Source organism: Cibotium barometz, chromosome 20 (genome assembly GCF_041138505.1).
Source record: "Cibotium barometz isolate CiBa-2024 chromosome 20, ASM4113850v1, whole genome shotgun sequence".
Lineage (NCBI taxonomy): Eukaryota > Viridiplantae > Streptophyta > Polypodiopsida > Cyatheales > Cibotiaceae > Cibotium > Cibotium barometz.
Genome location: NC_141065.1, coordinates 40,902,316 through 40,920,849, shown reverse-complemented (window position 1 = coordinate 40,920,849; position 18,534 = coordinate 40,902,316). Strand labels below are relative to the sequence as shown.

Here is an 18,534-nt window from a genome sequence, read left to right as displayed (position 1 = left end):
CCAACTGCAATGACATGCATGTCTATCCTCACCTTCTGGCCAAGCACATTTATTTCCAAATCCTTTATCACCCCCGAACACTTCACCCAGGCACTATTAGCCATCTTCACACTAAACATGGATCTCCTAGTAACCTCCAACTCTAGGGCATGAACTGCTTCCTTAGTCACACACACCTTAGCTCCACCACAATGTAGACTAAACATGGACCTCCTAGTAACCTCCAACTCTAGGGCATGAACTACTTCCTTAGTCACACACACCTTAGCTCCACCACAATGTAGACTAAACATGGAACTCCTAGTAACCTCGAACTCTAGGGCATGAATTGCTTCCTTAATAGTCACACACACCTTAGCTCCACCACACTGTAGACTTTGCTTATCTTTCTGCCATCTTCACACTAAACATGGACCTCCTAGTAACCTCCAACTCTAGGGCATGAACTGCTTCCTTAGTCACACACACCTTAGCTCCACCACAATGTAGACTTTGCTTATCTTTCTGCCATGGATCCAGACATCTACTACAAGTAATACATCTGACTCCTTACTCGGCTGAACCACACTTGCTTCAGGCACTCTAACCTTCACCCTTCTGATGCTAGCAAGCTTATGCCATTGCCTTCTCACAGTGGAATTTAGCTGTAGGGGTAGCATCTATCCATAAAGTAATGTCAGCCTTCTTGTGCTTCACATCTGCCAACAAACTATATAGTGTTTGACCTTCTCCCAGCTAAAAATCTCCCATCCCAATCTTCCTTCTCCTGGCCTTAGCCTTTCCCTATTTGCTAGACTCACCATAATCCATGGGAGCTTTCCTCTTCTTTGATCTCTTCTTGGCTCTTTCTTCCCTATTTGCTACTTCAGACTCTAACCTTTGTATCCTTGTCCTTTTATTGGCCATCAGATCAACCTCATCTGTCTCCTTTGGAATAGCTTCCAAAACGCTCACATTTCCCATGGGACCTTGAGCCTAACCCTGTACTGGCAATTGATCCCATGGGACCTTGAGCCTAACCCTGTACTGGCAACTGATCCCATGGGATCTTAAGCCTAACCCTGTATTGGCAAACTGATCCCATTTCCCCTATTCCTATGGTCCTCAAGTCTATCCCTTTCCTGTCTCTGAATCACTGGATATATCCCACCTGGCTCCCTCCTAGGCTGAAGACACTGTGGTGCTATGTGTCCTCTCTCTCCACAGTTGATGTTCCAACCTATTTCCTGGTTGCCTCCCTCCTTGTGGCCTTCTCACTTGATTTTGAATCCCTTGGATAGCAAGGTTTAGATTACCAATCTACTCATCAGTAAGTCTTTGGATCTCTTGTGCAGTCCCCGTCCTAAGCCCTATTTGATTTTATCAACCTTAAAACTTCATTGGAACTCCCTTTCCAAATGCATGTGAAAAGGTAGAGGATCTACTAAAGGCCCATGTTGTACATGTTCATGTTTTATTTGCATTCCAGCTTCTCTGTCCTTCCTTGCTAGCTGCGGCTTCCTCATCTTCTTTCTCCATTGCTCACTTGCTATCCTTTTAGCTTCAACAAATGTGTTAGGGTCCTTCAACTCTACCTTCAACAAATGTGTTAGGGTCCTTCAACTCTACCTTCTCTTTGATACTCCCATGCATCACATCAATAAATCTATCCTTTTTCAAGAAGTTAGGTGGTACCTGGTTCTCTCCCAAGGCTCTAAGTATCCTTCTCCAAACAACCTCAAATCTGCCCACAAAGGCTGGCAGATATCTCTTCATCCTCTCCTTGGTATAACTTGCTGAGCTCCCTCCATAGGTCTTTAGGACTATCTGCCTTTCCATATTTCATCCTCAATGCCTCTTTCCACCTATCCCAATCCCCTTTTTCATCATCAGTTATACCACATCCTCGTACCATTCCCTGATTGGTCCTTCCAAGAGTAAACTCACCATCCTTAACTTGTATGCATCTTCATCCCCGTTGTTAATACTTAAAGCTATAAGCTTAATCCTCTGGAGAAATCAGTTGACATCCTCAGTCCACTTTATATCCCATACCTACCATGGTCTTGAGTTGATCACCAAGTGGGTTTCAACATGCAAATTAAAGCCTTTAACAAAAGCTCTCCAATCCTCATTGGGGGCACCAAAACATGTGAGGGCTCTAGGTGATGGCCTCTATAACACCATTAGACACCACACAAGTGTGAGATATATAGATACAAGAAGCTACGGCTAATAAACCACCTGCTTCAAAAATACCTATAAACTCAAATGATATCACCTGAGTCCTTGTGAGTCAAAAGAAGCTTAAACCAAATGTTGTTACCTCTTTAGAGAGATAGATGCAACCCCTTGCTCTCCACTATTTCCCTGGACCAATGAACTTCCAACCTCTTTAAACCCCCAAAAAAACCCTATGATCAAAGCTCATACTTTGACCACCTCTTGATTCTAAGTCAAGAAAAAGGACTACCCTGTTTCTCAGTCATCTCAGTCCTAGATTCATCTCAAATTGGCTCCTCTTCTGACAGTCCAAAGGGAGTCCAAAATAACTCATCTCTTAAATTCTTTAGGATACTTAGATCCAAAACATAAAAAATAGAATTCAGACATCTAATGACCATCCTTTGATTCTATACCAAACCCCCTACATAAATAAAAAACTATCATGATCCCTATTTTTTGATTCCCCCATGACTATAATCCCACTACCCACTCCAACTTCACAACATCCTGGACTAGTTGTTCCCCAATTGGACACACCCTGGTCTTGTACAAGTTCTCAACTCTAATCCAGAATTTCTGAGTTCTTAAGGTTACCCTGATCTAAATTACTATCCATCTAGCAAATCCTTGTACCCTCTGCATGGCCTTGTCAGATTAAAGCACATGATTCTCAATTTCAAAGAAACATGTTCACATATAACCCCCTTCAAACTTGTCATACAAATCAAAGTTTTCCTTCAGGTTAACACACTCTATTTAATTATTGTATTTGAATTAAAACCATTCAATTGATGAAACCAAACCTGAACATGCAAGCCTTCACTCGTTATGGTCAAAATTATACTCAAACCCAACCTTAAAGATGCTATGTAAATCGCGCATGTCCCTACTTTGATCTTTCAAACACTGTTTACTTTTGATATTAGTGACAAACTACTATTGAAAGATCAAGAAGAAGCTTGACTTTAATTAAATTTCATAAATATGATAAAAGCTACGACTAATGGACTCACACTTTGATGGTGCTCAATTCTGAGAAAGCATAGAGATGGAGGTATAAAGGATGAATTCCCCAAGCAAAAATAGAAATACTTAGCTGAGATTCACACCAACCATAACTGGATCTTAGGAGGAAGCAAGCTCCAACAACCCTGCTGTGCCAATGGTCTTCAGACAAGCTAACCTCCAATTGGCCCCAAACTAAATCAGTGCTAGTTGCTCTGGCCTTTGATCCTAAGATCCAATATGATTGAGAAGCTTCATTACGTTGCTTACATAGTTCCTGGTTCAATCATCTACTCACCCAATTTAGTCCTATATCCAGCTCCTTGATCATCGAATTCACACCATCCTCCTCTAATTTCATTCTCATTAACTAACACAAGAACTTTGAATCCATTCCTTCTCTACTCCAGCTTCTCTGAACTTGCAGCATCCTATCGGCTCTGCGTGTAACCCCAATTCGATGTTGGTTTTCCATGTTCCCCTACTGTTATGTACCGTGCAGTCCCAATTTAGCAACAACACACACCTACTATTTTCAATTACTAGTTTTTTGTTGTTCGCCGCGACTGGTGGTGTCCTCTCTCCATGCCAAGTGGATTGCCACTTATATGCAAACATGGGATGTGCATACCAATACCTCACCCACATTCACATATCCAGCCATGAGTCATTCTTGCCACCATCATACATACACTCACTTATCTCATCATCCCTACATTATGGACATGCTATGATTATTTATAGCCATGCTCTCTCATACTTGTACTCGCACAAACCCATGTTATCATATGAACAGACTCCATGTGGATGTCAGATGTAGATAATCATGTATCACCATTATGTACATCACCAACCAGCTTATTTTCACCACCCTCTACATGTAACTCAGTCATCCACTATCAAGCACTAAACCATGAAAATCTAAGGGCTACTCATAGCTACTCTTTCTCATATTTACACCTACCCCACGGGCTTCCTATTAGGGCTCTGACCCCTCTTGCAAGCATCACCAAATTTCTCCTCACACTGTCTCATTGGTGTTGATGTTCACCCGCCACCAACAAGGGATGAGACGACAATTAGCAAAGAAATTTTGTATCGAGCAAGAGCTGTGATACCATGTAAGAGGATTCAACATGCAATGCATACAAGAGAATACTCACAAGGGATGAGACGACAATTAGCAAAGAAATTTTGTATCGAGCAAGAGCTGTGATACCATGTAAGAGGATTCAACATGCAATGCATACAAGAGAATACTCACAACAAGTAGGATCTTTCACATCACAAAACTTTAAAACTTAAATTGCACAATAACAGAGATAGAGAAGAATATTGTGTTATTGAAGTGATACAATAAATGGCAAGGCCCCACACCCACGTGCTCAGTGTGAAGGGAGATTTGATAGTTGATTTGGAACTGCTAAGACGGAGACTTTATGCTAGTAGAAGCTGGGGAGTAAACTCATAGTGGATGACTGATGAAGGATGTTCGTGTATCTTTATAGGCCTGTATACGCAAGGTGGCCATGGCACGACGGAGGAGGACTCGGTCCATAAAGGGGTACTAGTAAAGTCTACCTACTGAGATAACGGTCTAGTGTAGCATGTAGCCTATTTGGTAGTGTGCCAAATCTAATCCAAGCTGTCTCTAAACCATCTGGCCTCTTAGCCCACCTTACGGGGATGTTGGGCACCTAGGCTACTCCTCATAATAGGGGCCGTACAAGCATGCACTATGGTGCGTGGGCAATACAATATGAGGGTGGAGCATTGATATCCAACACAAATTTGGCTAGACAAATGATGATGAGTGGGTATAATTCCACCAATATGTTTCTTTTTTTTGGAGAGTTCTCTTGCATTTTTATTTTTGGAAAAGGCTTCACATGAATTGAAGAGTTGTTTGAGAGTTCTAGTGTGTTTGTTCTTCAAGACATTTGTGGGTAGCGGTTTTGGGTATGCAATGATGCACATCACGTGTGCAACAGCGTTAGTGGTGGTTCACACGTTAAGATGGAAATACAAGTGAGTAGAGTGGCACAGCGTCTTCGATTCACACCGGGAGAGGAATTGGGCTGGGGATGTGGCATATGAGCTGGCAGGGTCCAATTGACGCATGCCAAGCTGGCGGGTAAGCCAGCCTATAAATGGTACGCACGCGCACACACAAATAATACCGAGCATTTCATGGATTCATGGACATGGCAAGCAGGTGGCATGTCTTCTTACTGTGTCGCACTATAAGGCCTAGACCCACGCTTCATCGTCGAGTCTTCTTCTGCGCGGCTGCTACTCCTGGCCCCAGTGAGTGGGCAGGTCTGCAAGCATGGCGTGTAAGCCCATTGGACGAGAGGCGCGAGTGGGGCCCCAAGAACAAGGGCCAGGAGCCCAGCAACGCCTTTTCACGTTTTGATGATGATCACATAAATAATCTGAAGGGCAACCCACCTTCTTCTTTGGCAGAATGGGGTGCCCTCGTCCTCAACACCCCTGATCCCCTCGTCAAGGCAGCCATCACCCACCACGCCTTCCGCCTCTGGTCCAGCCACAAGCTGCCACTTGGCGTTGCCTCCGCGCCCAATCGTCCTGCCCGCCCTGACAAGCCTCTGCTGGTTGGTATCCCCATCACGCATTTTTTTTTTCTATATGATCTAAAAAGAGAAGCACCACCTTGTAACATTCTTTAAGAGAGAGTCATAAGAAAGAAAGTTATATTAAAAGTCTTCTAAAGACCCAATGGGTCTAGGAGACCAAAGTGATACAATGCTATCCATGGTATGTCTCATCATGGAAAAGGAAAACAAAACAAGTACACCCAACATAGCTCTCTGAAAGTAGAGGTTGATACAATGATCATCATGTGGGAGTACAAGCACTAGTATAAGAGAATCTCATCATTCTTCAATCCCAATGATCTGATTAGTATTAGGGAAGATTGTGCACATTCTTTTTGATCTTGGTAGTACTCATAACTTCGTTAATGCCAAACTTGTGGAGAAGTTGAGAGTGAAGATGTAGCCAAGTGATCGTGTTTACTGTGTGAACTTGGCAGTGGGGCATGGATAGATTTGGGACGATCGAGTTTCTCAGTTGCCGATCTTCATGCAAGATTATACAGAGGCCCTAGATCTCTTGATTATGGATGTAGAAAGGTTGATGGTATTCTAGAAAAGGAATGGTTTTATAGCTATGATGTTCATGTTGATTGGAAGGGTCGTACTGTTAGAAGTCATCTCCTGTCTATATATATTCACCAGGGCCTCTGTTGTGGGTGTGCCCGCCCTTTGTAGGTGTCTTATCATTTTTCCTCACTCCCCGTATTTTTTTTCCATTTTTTCCTATTTTTCTGTGGCTTGGGTGGCAGCCCCGTGGTGGAAGGTGGACCCCTAAAGCTGGCCGACTGCATCTGACATGTTGGTGCTGGCTGTTTGTGTTGCTTCAGGTCCACGACCCCCCCAGATGCCGGCCGACCCCACCTGCTACTGGCGACTGTGCATTTCAGCAAGTCGTGGGGATTATGGTCCTGTCAGCTGCCCTACAGCAGGCCGACTGTTGTTGGTGGGCCATATAAAATGGCTCCCAGTCCCCTTGTCACATTTGTATCATTCCGGGATTCTTTTGTGTATATAGAGCAGAGTTACACGCCTCTATCTCTCTCTCTCTCTCTCTCGTGCTGTTATTTTTTGCATTACGTTTTGCTCTTGTGTTCCCAGATTTGGTCATCATCTCCGCTGTGTATTCTGACACGTACTCTGTTTTTTGTTGTGGGGGGTCTCCCTATTTGTCTTAAGAGTGATTGTGCGGTCCCACCCTCTGCTTTTGTAAATTCAGGAGAACTTTATAATATTATTGGAAATTTAGATTACGAGGTGTAGCAGTGTGTTCTTGATCCCCTTTCATCTAATGTTAATTGTAGTTTGAATACTGTTAAGTTCGATGCTTGGGAGACTCAAGCTTCAGCAGACATTAAGGCATATTTTGTCGATGTCTTTCCTGCTGTATTACTTTACGGTTTGCCAACCAGTAGGTCGGTCGATCATAAGATTGATTTGATTCCAGGGTCTCAACGTGTGAGTATAGCATGTGACATAGTGAGGAACAGGGACTCAAAGTGACGGGGACTCTTAAGTTTTTTGGACACTTTTGGCAGCTGGTTTTCTAGAAATTGGAGACTACGCTGAGTAGGAGTTCCTTTGATCATCCTAAGTTTGATGGGTAGATGGAGAGGGTGAATTAGGTTTTGGAGGATATGCTTCGTGCATACGTCTCTAGGAGACGATGACCATCCTAAGTTTGATCATTCTAAGTTTGATGGGTAGATGGAGAGGGTGAATTAGGTTTTGGAGGATATGCTTCGTGCATACGTCTCTAGGAGACGATGACCATCCTAAGTTTGATCATTCTAAGTTTGATGGGTAGATGGAGAGGGTGAATTAGGTTTTGGAGGATATGCTTCGTGCATACGTCTCTAGGAGACGATGACCATCTACTTGGGAGAGGTATATCCCAATGGTTGAGTTGCCTACAATAGTGCTTAGCATTCGGCTACTGGTTATAGTCCGTTTATGTTGATGTATGGATACCAACCTAGATCTCCGGTAACCGTATCAGGACTTAAGGGTATAAAGGTTGATGCAGCTAGAGATTTCTTAGTAGATATGCAAGAGCTGCTAGTCAATGCAGGGAAATCTATAAGAGAAGTGCTCAAGATAGAGCACGGTTTTTTGATGGTAGGAAGCATTCGCCAAGGGAGTTTCCAAGGGAATGCTTGTTTATCTATGGATACTCGGGAATTCTGAGACGATGCGGACGAGGAAGGTTGGAAAGTTGTCCCCTAGGTACTTTGGACATCGGATCCTGAAAAGGATTGGTGAGGTGGCTTATAAGTTAGAGTTGCCTCCTAATTTAAAAGTTGATTCAGTTTTTCATGTGAGTAGATTGGGGGTTAGAGGTCGAGGACATGTTCTTTGTTCCACATGAGCCAAGGCTTATATTGGATTTCAGGGAGAGGAAGCTTAGGAATAAGTTGATCCCTAGAGTATAAGATTAAGTGGAAAGAGAGCGGTGGAGGACTCGACTTGGGAGACAGTTGCTAGTTTAGAGCGGAGATTCTCTGATTTTGTTTCCTAGAGAGGAAAGATCTTAGAGGGGAAGTATGTTATGTACCTAACACCAATCCTCAGGATCAGGCATAGTCACAAGGGATGGGGGACGGTAACGGGGGACGGGGACGGGTTCGGGGGACGGCCATATGTAGGGAACGGGGACGGGGGTAGGAACGGCACTTAAAAATTACTTTGTTAATACCACCCACTCGCCTATACGGGCAAAGCTTGTATGTCCATGGCTGTGCACCACCTCCATGAGGGGATGGGGTGTGATTGACCTCATCCCACCATGTCCATCCTGTCGTCCTTCTACGGGTAGTTGGAACTTGAAGAGCCACTGCCACGAGGAGGATGCCATGGATGATGGATGCTTCCTTGTCACTTGATAGCTTGAGAGAGAGAGAGAGAGAGAGAGAGAGTGAGTGAGGCTTGAGCCTTGAAAGTTGAGGGAGAACTTGAGTGTGAGGATGGGTGTGTGTGTGAAGCTTGAGAGTGTGTGTGTGAGGGAGAGAGTGTCTTGAGAGGCTACAGCTTGCTTGTGTGAGAGCTTGAAACTTGAGACCTTGGCCCTTGAGGCTTGCCGCTTGAGGGAGAGAGTGTGTGTGTGTGTGTGAAGCTACAGCTTGAAGTGTGAGGGGGTGTGTGTGTGTGTCTTCTTATAGGGAGGGAGGCAAGAGAGAGGCCAAGGTCTATGGGCCAAGGCTAAAGGCCCATGAAAAGCCCCTCCCAAACGCCCAAAAGAAAAGGTAAAAAATGTGACCATTGCCCAAATAATAACCTGCAGGCGTTCCCGTGCGGTCGTCCCCCACAACCGTCCCCTCTTGGATCCGTCCCCGGAACGCCGTCCCTTGTGAGGGACGCCCAGCTGGGGACGTCCGTCCGTCCCCGTTCGTCCCTGTCCCATAGTGTTCCCGGGACGGCATCCCCCCGTTCCAAGGGTCCGTCCCCTCCGTCCCCCCTGACTATGGGATCAGGGCCTAATCTGGTCAGGGTTGGGGAGCCCTGGGAATAGGGGAAGGCCACAGGCAGGTTACATGTCACGACCCTGTGTTTTTCTCTGGACAGTATGCAGGTGGGCACGAGGACACGGTGGACAGTGTGAATGGCATCAGATTTACTGCCCTGTGTTTTTCTCTGGACAGTATGCAGGTGGGCACGAGGACATGGTGGACAGTGTGAATGGCATCAGTTTGGAGTTAAAAAGGAAACCCATGTGTGGACAACCCCAAGTGTGAAGGGGACAAAGAGATTTTAATTTATAAGGTTTTATAACCTTTCGTGGTTAAAAAAAACCCTAATTTGGGAGACACGCTTTTTGCTATTGCTATTGCTTTTGTTTTTTTAGGAGAAAAAGGGGGGTGGCGGGCTGTTTTTCAGGTGCCTTCCTATTGGTGAAAAAGGAAGAGCTGGCTGAAGACACGCGCAAGAGCTTTCTCTCTCTCTCTTTTTGACGGCAGTCCAGTTGCAGGGAAAGTTGGCTGGACTGCTCACAAGCTAGTCAGAGGGGAAGGGGTTGACAGCAAGTTTGTAGGTGGCGTATAGCTGTGCAAGAGGCGGATGACTGGACTACGCTTGCTACCAAGCCGGAACACAGGCTGTAGAAATGCCGAGCCAACAATATAATCCATATACCTTCGTGTGGGTACTGATTCTTCCCCAAAAACCACGGGTCTTCATGCAATAGAGCTGGTACAGCAAGTACAACTCTCCATTCAGCCGGTACAGTAGGTACAATGGTTGGTACAGCTAGTACAGTGGCTGGTACAGCAGGTACAGTGGTTGGTACAGCCGGTATGGTGGCTGGTACAATAGGTACAAGTAGTACAAATGTTGGTACAGCATGTAGAGTGACTAGTACAGTAGGTACAGTGGTTGGTACAGCAAGTACAAAAGCTGGTACAGTCAGTACAATGGGTGGTACAGCAAGTACAAGAAGTACAAGGACTGGTATAGCCACCCAATACAATGGCTGGTACAATAGGTACAAAGGTTGGTACAACAAGTACAATGGCTAGAAATCATAATAAATGATTAAATTCCCTTGCCTTCAATATTTCTTCGCGATGGAAGCCTCCAAAACAGTCCCCAATAGCCGGTATTCTTCATGGGTAGCCTTCAAGAGAGAGAGAGAAAGAGAGTAGCCATCATTAGGGCAGCCTGTAACGGTGGTAGAGGCTAGTGTGCAGCAAGAGAGCCTCCCATGAGCTAAAATGGCAAGAGAAGGCTACAATGACAAGTGGAGAGCCACACAATAGCTGAAGTGACAAGTGTGAGGCCACTTGTCTCACTTTGATCCACTTTCTAACAAGTGTCAAGCCACTTGTCTCACTTTGGTCCACTTTGCCACATGTCCCAATCTAAGAGATGGGTCCTTCCATAAACTTTATCTCTAAAAATATCCCAACTGGTAGACATTCTGTCATAGGCACTTTGCCAACTCTTGGTATTTGCTCAATTCCAGATGTAATGACGCGAACAGGATTTCCATCGGAGTCGGGCCAAAAATAGCAACTCTCCTAAATTTTAGGAGTGTGGTCCTTTGTATTCTAGGATAATCTCCCATTCCCAAAGCTTGTACTTTCCAAATATTTAGACATCCTTGAGTCCACCAGACCCCTTTCATACTGGAAAATGTCCAAGCTGGTGACATCCTCCCCAACTTCTTAAAAGTTGTCCGTAACTTTAAGCTTCAAGCCATATATTCAAGATATAATCATGTCCCATCGAGTGGGCGAGATGAGACAGTCTCAAAAATCCAATATAACTAATCCATAAACCTGAGGATGGATCCAAATCCCTAGAAAAGAAGTCCAGGAATCCATAGACCTGTATACCATAATCCTTGTATACCATAACTCTTACCACATACTCCATGCTAACCACACACCTTGGAGTAGAGGTGGACTTTATCCATAAAAGCATCATATCTATAAGATATACAAAGATTTCTTCTCTATAAACTCGGACAGATTCGTCCATAGAAATTGCTTGTGAAGCCCAATATCTATATAAATCTCGTCTAAGAAAGAAATCTCCATAGATATAATCCATCCCAATAAAGGGAGCCATAAACAATGTTTCCTTGAAACCATCTCAAGGCAAACAACAACACCTTTCTCCTTGCATGGCTATACAAGGCTTAGTGAACATCAAAAACACTTCATAGTAAATAGCCAAAGCACTAACTTTGCAAACTTAAAGTATACTTAGCTTTTCTTTGCCAGGTTGGTCATGAAGCCAAAAGAAATATCTCGTCACCATATCCTTAAGATATCCTGAGATATATCTCCGTATAGCTTGCCTGTAAGCTTGATAATATAATCCACAATATCCAAATGGAAAGAGTGCTAAACGTATGCACATAAAGACAACTCCATACTTCCAAGATAAAAGTATATGAATTCATAAATCCTTAGATCAAGCTGTCTATTGCTCATGCTCTTGCTTCATAGGCTATGAAGTGGCTGGCCATGCTTAATAGCAATGATGGTAAGTGTGGCCCCCACTTGAGATCTTCTCTTCCTTATTGATAGAAGGAAGCCTCTGCTTCCAAGAAAGCCTATGCTCTGATACCAATGTAACTCGCGGCGGGTGCCCGGGGGACTAGGACCTTTGACACACTTGTTGATACCATCAATGCATATTAAAACATTTAAACATGGCCACAGCCTTAACACATATCCATCATCACTTTGCATAAAACATAAAAGATGGAGAAAACATCCACAAATGATGAAAATGGAGCTTGCACGTGTGACACTGCATAGAGGCCGGAATGGGCCGACACCCGTATTTTATTACCCAAGGAGAAAAATATCATGTGCAAGCTTTGAGGGCATTACTCTCCTCACGGGAGATGCTGGATTATCCATATACAAATGCCATAACACAGCCCAACACGAGGCTACCAAGTCGGAACACAGGCTGTAGAAATGCCGAGCCAACAATATAATCCATATACCTCCGTGTGGGTACTGATTCTTCCCCAAAAACCACGGGTCTTCATGCAATAGAGCTGGTACAGCAAGTACAACTCTCCATTCAGCCGGTACAATAGGTACAATGGCTGGTATAGCGGGTACAGTGGTTGGTACAGCAGGTACAGTGGTTGGTACAGTCGATACGGTGGTTGGTACAAACGCTGGTACAACATATACAATGACTAGTACAGTAGGTACAGTGGTTGGTACAGTAAGTACATAATCTGGTACAGTTGGTACAATGGGTGGTACAGCAAGTATAACAAGTACAAGGATTGGTATAGCCACCCAATAGAATGGCTGGTACAGCAGGTACAAAGGCTGATACAACAAGTACAATGGCTAGAAATCATAATAAATGATTAAATACCCTTGCCTTAAGTATTTCTTCGCGATGGAAGCCTCCAAAACAGTCGCCAATAGCCGGTATTCTTCATGGGCAGCCTTCAAGAGAGAGAGAAAGAGAGTAGCCATCATTAGGTCAGCCTGTAACGGTGGTAGAGGCTAGTGTGCAGCAAGAGAGCCTCCCATGAGCTAAAATGGCAAGAGAAGGCTACAATAACAAGTGGAGAGCCACACAATAGCTGAAGTGACAAGTGTGAGGCCACTTGTCTCACTTTGATCCACTTTCTAACAAGTGTCGGGCCACTTGTCTCACCTTGGTTCACTTTCTTGCCACATGTCCCAATCTAAGAGATGGGTCCTTCCATAAACTTTATCTCTAAAAATATCCCAACTGGTAGACATTCTGTCATAGGCACTTTGCCAACTCTTGGTATCTGCTCAATTCCAGATGTAATAACGCGAACAGAATTTCCATCGGAGTCAGGCCAAAAATAGCAACTCTCCTAAATTTTAGGAGTGTGGTCCTTTGTATTCTAGGATAATCTCCCATTCCCAAAGCTTGTACTTTCCAAATATTTAGACATCCTTGAGTCCACGAGACTCCTTTCATACTGGAAAATGTTTAGGCTGGTGACATCCTCCCCAACTTCTTAAAAGTTGTTCGCAACTTTAAGCTTCAAGCCATATATTCAAGATATAATCATGTCCCATCGAGTGGGCGAGACGAGACAGTCTCAAAACTCCAATATAACTGAAGAATCCATGTCCCAAAGAAATCGGTGAGACTAAATCAGTCTCCATAATAGCAATATAAAAATCATGTCCCAAAATAAATGGGCAAGAATTCCATGGAAGATATGCTAGACACAGGCACAAGAGCCAATTGTGTCTCAATCACCAATATCAATGAGATAATCATATGCCAATGAAAATCACCAACCAGGTGCTAAGACACTTAAATAAGTGCCATGCACAAGAAACTAGTGCCTTGCACAGAAACATGTGCTATGCACACACTGGTGCCATTCAAGAGCACAAACCATGGTGACAGAAAGGATGGTTCTTCATAGTTCTGGCAATCCTTTTTCCTAATCCCAATAGTTTCCATGTTCTCCCATACAATCCCAACTCTGATTAACAAGCATGGTGTGGAAACAATGAAACACTCACTCTACAATCGCAACACGAATCCACGTGTATGGTGGAGTGTTCATTGAATTGTCCTCTCACAATTCCATTATGAATCCACATGCATGGTGAGATGAACAATGAACCTCTTGGCCTCTGTATGGGGAGATAGTGATTCTAATATGGCATAAAGATAAATAAATCCATGTCCCAAATAAATGGGCGAGACAAAACAGTCCCATAAGTCCAGATATCTTAATCATGTCCCAAGTAAATGGGCGAGACAAAATAAGTCTCCTGCCAACAAGACATCGGTCCATATGACCCTTGGCATAGACATAAGTCCCGTGCCAACTAGGCGTCATGTCCACTTTACCACTTGCACTCCGTGTTGGTACTTTGATCACACACCTTGGATGAAAGGTGGGTTCAAGTAACAAGATAAAACAATCACTCTTTGGCATAGATAAGCTGGTGTTCCATAAGCATTTCTGCTACACATAGTTTTTAGGCATTTTGGCCACCAACTCACACTACCCTCTCAAGTGTCCATGTTCCCTTCCAGCTACTCTCTATTGTTTCACCCACACAGTAGAAACAATCTTCAAGAGAGCACGTAGGACAAGAGAACACTACACAAGGTATGTTGTGCTTGTTACTACCCTTTGAAGTGCCCATGTTCCCTTCCATCTGCTCTCTATTGTTCCACCCACACATGGTGGAAACAATCTTCAAGAGAGCACGTAGGACAAAAGAACACTGCACAAGGTATGTGAACCATGAGTTCCATAAGTCCAATGCATCTCAAATAAAGGGAGCCATAAAGAATAATCCATAAACCTGAGGATGGATCCAAATCCTTAGAAAAGAAGTCCAGGAATCCATAGACCTGTATACCATAATCCTTGTATACCATAACTCTTACCACATACTCCGTGCTAACCACACACCTTGGAGTAGAGGTGGACTTTATTCATAAAAGCATCATATCCATGAGATATCCAAAGATTTCTTCTCTATAAACTCGGACAGATTCGTCCATAGAAATTGCTTGTGAAGCCCAATATCTATATAAATCTCGTCCAAGAAATAAATCTCCATAGATATAATCCATCCCAATAAAGGGAGCCATAAACAATGTTTCCTTGAAACCATCTCAAGGCAAACAACAACACCTTTCTCCTTGCATGGCTATACAAGGCTTAGTGAACATCAAAAACACTTCATAGTAAATAGCCAAAGCACTAACTTTGCAAACTTAAAGTATACTTAGCTTTTCTTTGCCAGGTTGGTCATGAAGCCAAAAGAAATATCTCGTCACCATATCCTTAAGATATCCTGAGATATATCTCCGTATAGCTTGCCTGTAAGCTTGATAATATAATCCACAATATCCAAATGGAAAGAGTGCTAAACGTATGCACATAAAGCCAACTCCATACTTCCAAGATAAAAGTATATGAATTCATAAATCCTTAGATCAAGCTGTCTATTGCTCATGCTCTTGCTTCATAGGCTATGAAGTGGTTGGCCATGCTTAATAGCAATGATGGTAAGTGTGGCCCCCACTTGAGATCTTCTCTTCCTTATTGATAGAAGGAAGCCTCTGCTTCCAAGAAAGCCTATGCTCTGATACCAATGTAACTCGCGGCGGGTGCCAGGGGGATTAGGGCCTTTTACACACTTGTTGATACCATCAATGCATATTAAAACATTTAAACATGGCCACAGCCTTAACACATATCCATCATCACTTTGCATAAAATATAAAAGATGGACAAACATCCACAAATGCTGAAAATGGAGCTTGCACGTGTGACACCGCATAGAGGAATGGGCCGATCCCCCCCTTGGATTATTTTATTACCCAAGGAGAAAAATATCATGTACAAGCTTTGAGGGCCTTACTCTCCCCACGGGAGATGCCGGATTATCCATATACAAATGCCATAACACAGCCCAACACGAGGCTACCAGGAGCTGGTACAGCAAGTACAACTCTCCTTTCAGCCGGTACAGTAGGTACAGTTGGTATAGCAGGTACAGTGGTTGGTACAGCTGGTACGATGGTTAGTACAATAGGTACAACAAGTACAAATGTTGGTACAGCATGTACAATGACTAGTGCAGTAGGTACAGTGGTTGGTACAGCAAGTACAGAAGTTGGTACAGTCGGTACAATGGGTGGTACAGCAAGTACAATAAGTACAAGGACTAGTATAGCCACCCAGTACAATGGCTGGTACAACAAGTACAAAGGTTGGTACAACAAGTACAATGGCTAGAAATCATAATAAATGATTAAATACCCTTGCCTCCAGTATTTCTTCGCGATGGAAGCCTCCAAAACAGTCCCCAATAGCCGGTATTCTTCATGGGCAGCCTTCAAGAGAGAGAGAAAGAGAGTAGCCATCATTAGGGCAGCCTGTAACGGTGGTAGAGGCTAGTGTGCAGCAAGAGAGCCTCCCATGAGCTAAAATGGCAAGAGAAGGCTACAATTACAAGTGGAGAGCCACACAATAGCTAAAGTGACAAGTGTGAGGCCACGTGTCTCACTTTGATCCACTTTCTAACAAGTGTCAGGCCACTGGTCTTACTTTGGTCCACTTTCTTGCCTTACGTCCTAGTCTAAGAGATGGGCCTTCCATGAACTTTATCTCTAAAAATATCCCAACTGGTAGACATTCTGTCATAGGCACTTTGCCAACTCTTGGTATCTGCTCAATTCCAGATGTTATGATGCGAACAGAATTTCCATCGGAGTCAGGCCAAAAATAGCAACTCTCCTAAATTTTAGGAGTGTGGTCCTTTGTATTCTAGGATAATCCCCCATTCCCAAAGCTTGTACTTTCCAAATATTTAGACATCCTTGAGTCCACCAGACCCCTTTCATACTGGAAAATGTCCAGGCTGGTGACACAGGCATCACACAGCTGAGTAGAAAGTGCACAGGGGTTGGAGTGCACTTGTTCTCTCTCTCTGTCTCTCTCTCTCAGGCGCCCCAGGATGAGAGGATCAGGACCATACTAGCACGACATAGGAGACGTCCAGTTAGAGCACTCACCATGGAGGACATTGAGGATATCCGCCATCGACTGATGAGAGATATCTTTGGATAGTGATGTATATGATGCTTACCTTTGTTGCTGGAGTTTTCCTCCCAGATGTTATCCATTAGGAGCTCCTAGTACCTTACTTTTCCTCATAGTTGTTTCAGTTTTAGTTAGTTGTTTAGTTGTTTTTAGCTTTTCTTACACAGACATTGTATCAGATCCACCAATTGTTGTAACGTTTTTGGTCTCATAGGTCATTTTGGCCTTTTGAAGACGTTAATATATCATTTCATTTCATTTCATTTCTCTCTCTCTCTCAGAAAGGGGGGGTTGGCAGGATTGGAGGGGATTGCAGGAGGTGTTTCTCACTCCCTCTCTCTTCCTTGGAAGGATGTGGGCTGCTGGAAGCGTACAAGAGCTGACAGCCGGGCAGGTGTTATCATGCACTCTCAGTCTTGGAAAGAGGTGGACTGCAGGATAAACAAGGGCGCACAGGCAGGGACAGCCGCACTGTTCTTTCTCTCTCTCTCTTTCTCTCTCTTTCTCTTGGAAGGAGGCACAGGGCTGTAGGCGGCTGCAGGAAGTGTACAGCCGTGTTGGTTTCTCTCTTTTATGGAAAAAAAAACACGGGGTGTTGCTGTGGAAAACAGCCCTGGTTTTGGCACTGTCACGTGCACACCCATCAGGTGTACAAGTGGCATGGCATCATCAAGCATTAATCAGGACATCTAAGTATTAGTCAGGCATGTATCAGCATACGCATGTATATGGGGGTGTTTCAGCACGAACATCAGTACCTTAGCCTTCATGAGCATATAAGGCATGTAGTTGCATAGGTCGGGGTTGCTAGCACCAGCCGACAGCATTGATGACCAGCTGACAGCACATGATGATCAGCTGACAGCCTCAGAGTATTTATGGCATTTATGTGCAGTCGTGAGCATTCAGGAGCTGGCCGACCGCAGCACACTGGCCGACCAGCATCAGTACCCACATAAATAGAAGCGCATCCTCCATTCAGTCCATCATCGCATCTCAGTTCAGCGCATATCTCCTCAGCGTTCAGTTCAGCAGTAGTATCTCCTCAGCGTTTCCTTCCCAGGCAACAAGGAGAGAATCAGCCCATCAGTGTTTGCAGCAGATAGCATCAGTCCATCAGCGTTTGCAGCAGACAGCATCAGTACATCTGTGTTTCAGCATCAATCCCACATCACATCAGTCCCAAGCCATCCCTTCAGCGTTTCCTTCCCAGGAGACAAGGGAAAGTCAGTGGGACAGCAGTTCATCCATCATAGGCAGCATATAGTTCATCATCCCTATCTCCTACATAGAGGGAAAGCCGGCATCGAAGGGTGGACTTAAGCATTGGAGCAAGGAACAATCCTCAGCACTCATCCCGAGAAGGATATTCATCTAGGATAGCATCATAGATCTCATTGTAACCCATTCATCTAATATAGCTGCAGTGCATTGCATTGACACTATCTGTCTTTTCTTAAGTATCATTAAGTGCAGTTTAGTTACCCTAAGGTTGTGTTTACAACGGTCAATCCCTCACATGTCAGAGGCACCGTGCTTGGATGGTGTATGTGTGGGTTTCTCATGGAAACAGGCCTATGGTTTATGGGATACAGGTGGTTGGTTTTAGGTGGAAACAAGACTTTGGTTTCATGTGGAAACATGTATTTGGATTCATGTGAACAGGTT

General features: G+C 44.1%; 1 protein-coding gene across 1 annotated transcript in view; it reads left to right on the top strand.

The window, feature by feature from the left end:
- Positions 1-5,305: 5,305 nt before the first annotated feature.
- LOC147627877 (uncharacterized) overlaps positions 5,306-18,534 on the top strand; it is a 50,354-nt gene continuing 37,125 nt past the window's right edge. The window contains exon 1 of the mRNA XM_086814852.1: positions 5,306-5,825. Within this exon, the coding sequence (XP_086670978.1) occupies positions 5,409-5,825 (417 nt within the window). The 5' untranslated portion in view covers positions 5,306-5,408. The remainder of the gene's footprint in view (positions 5,826-18,534) is intronic.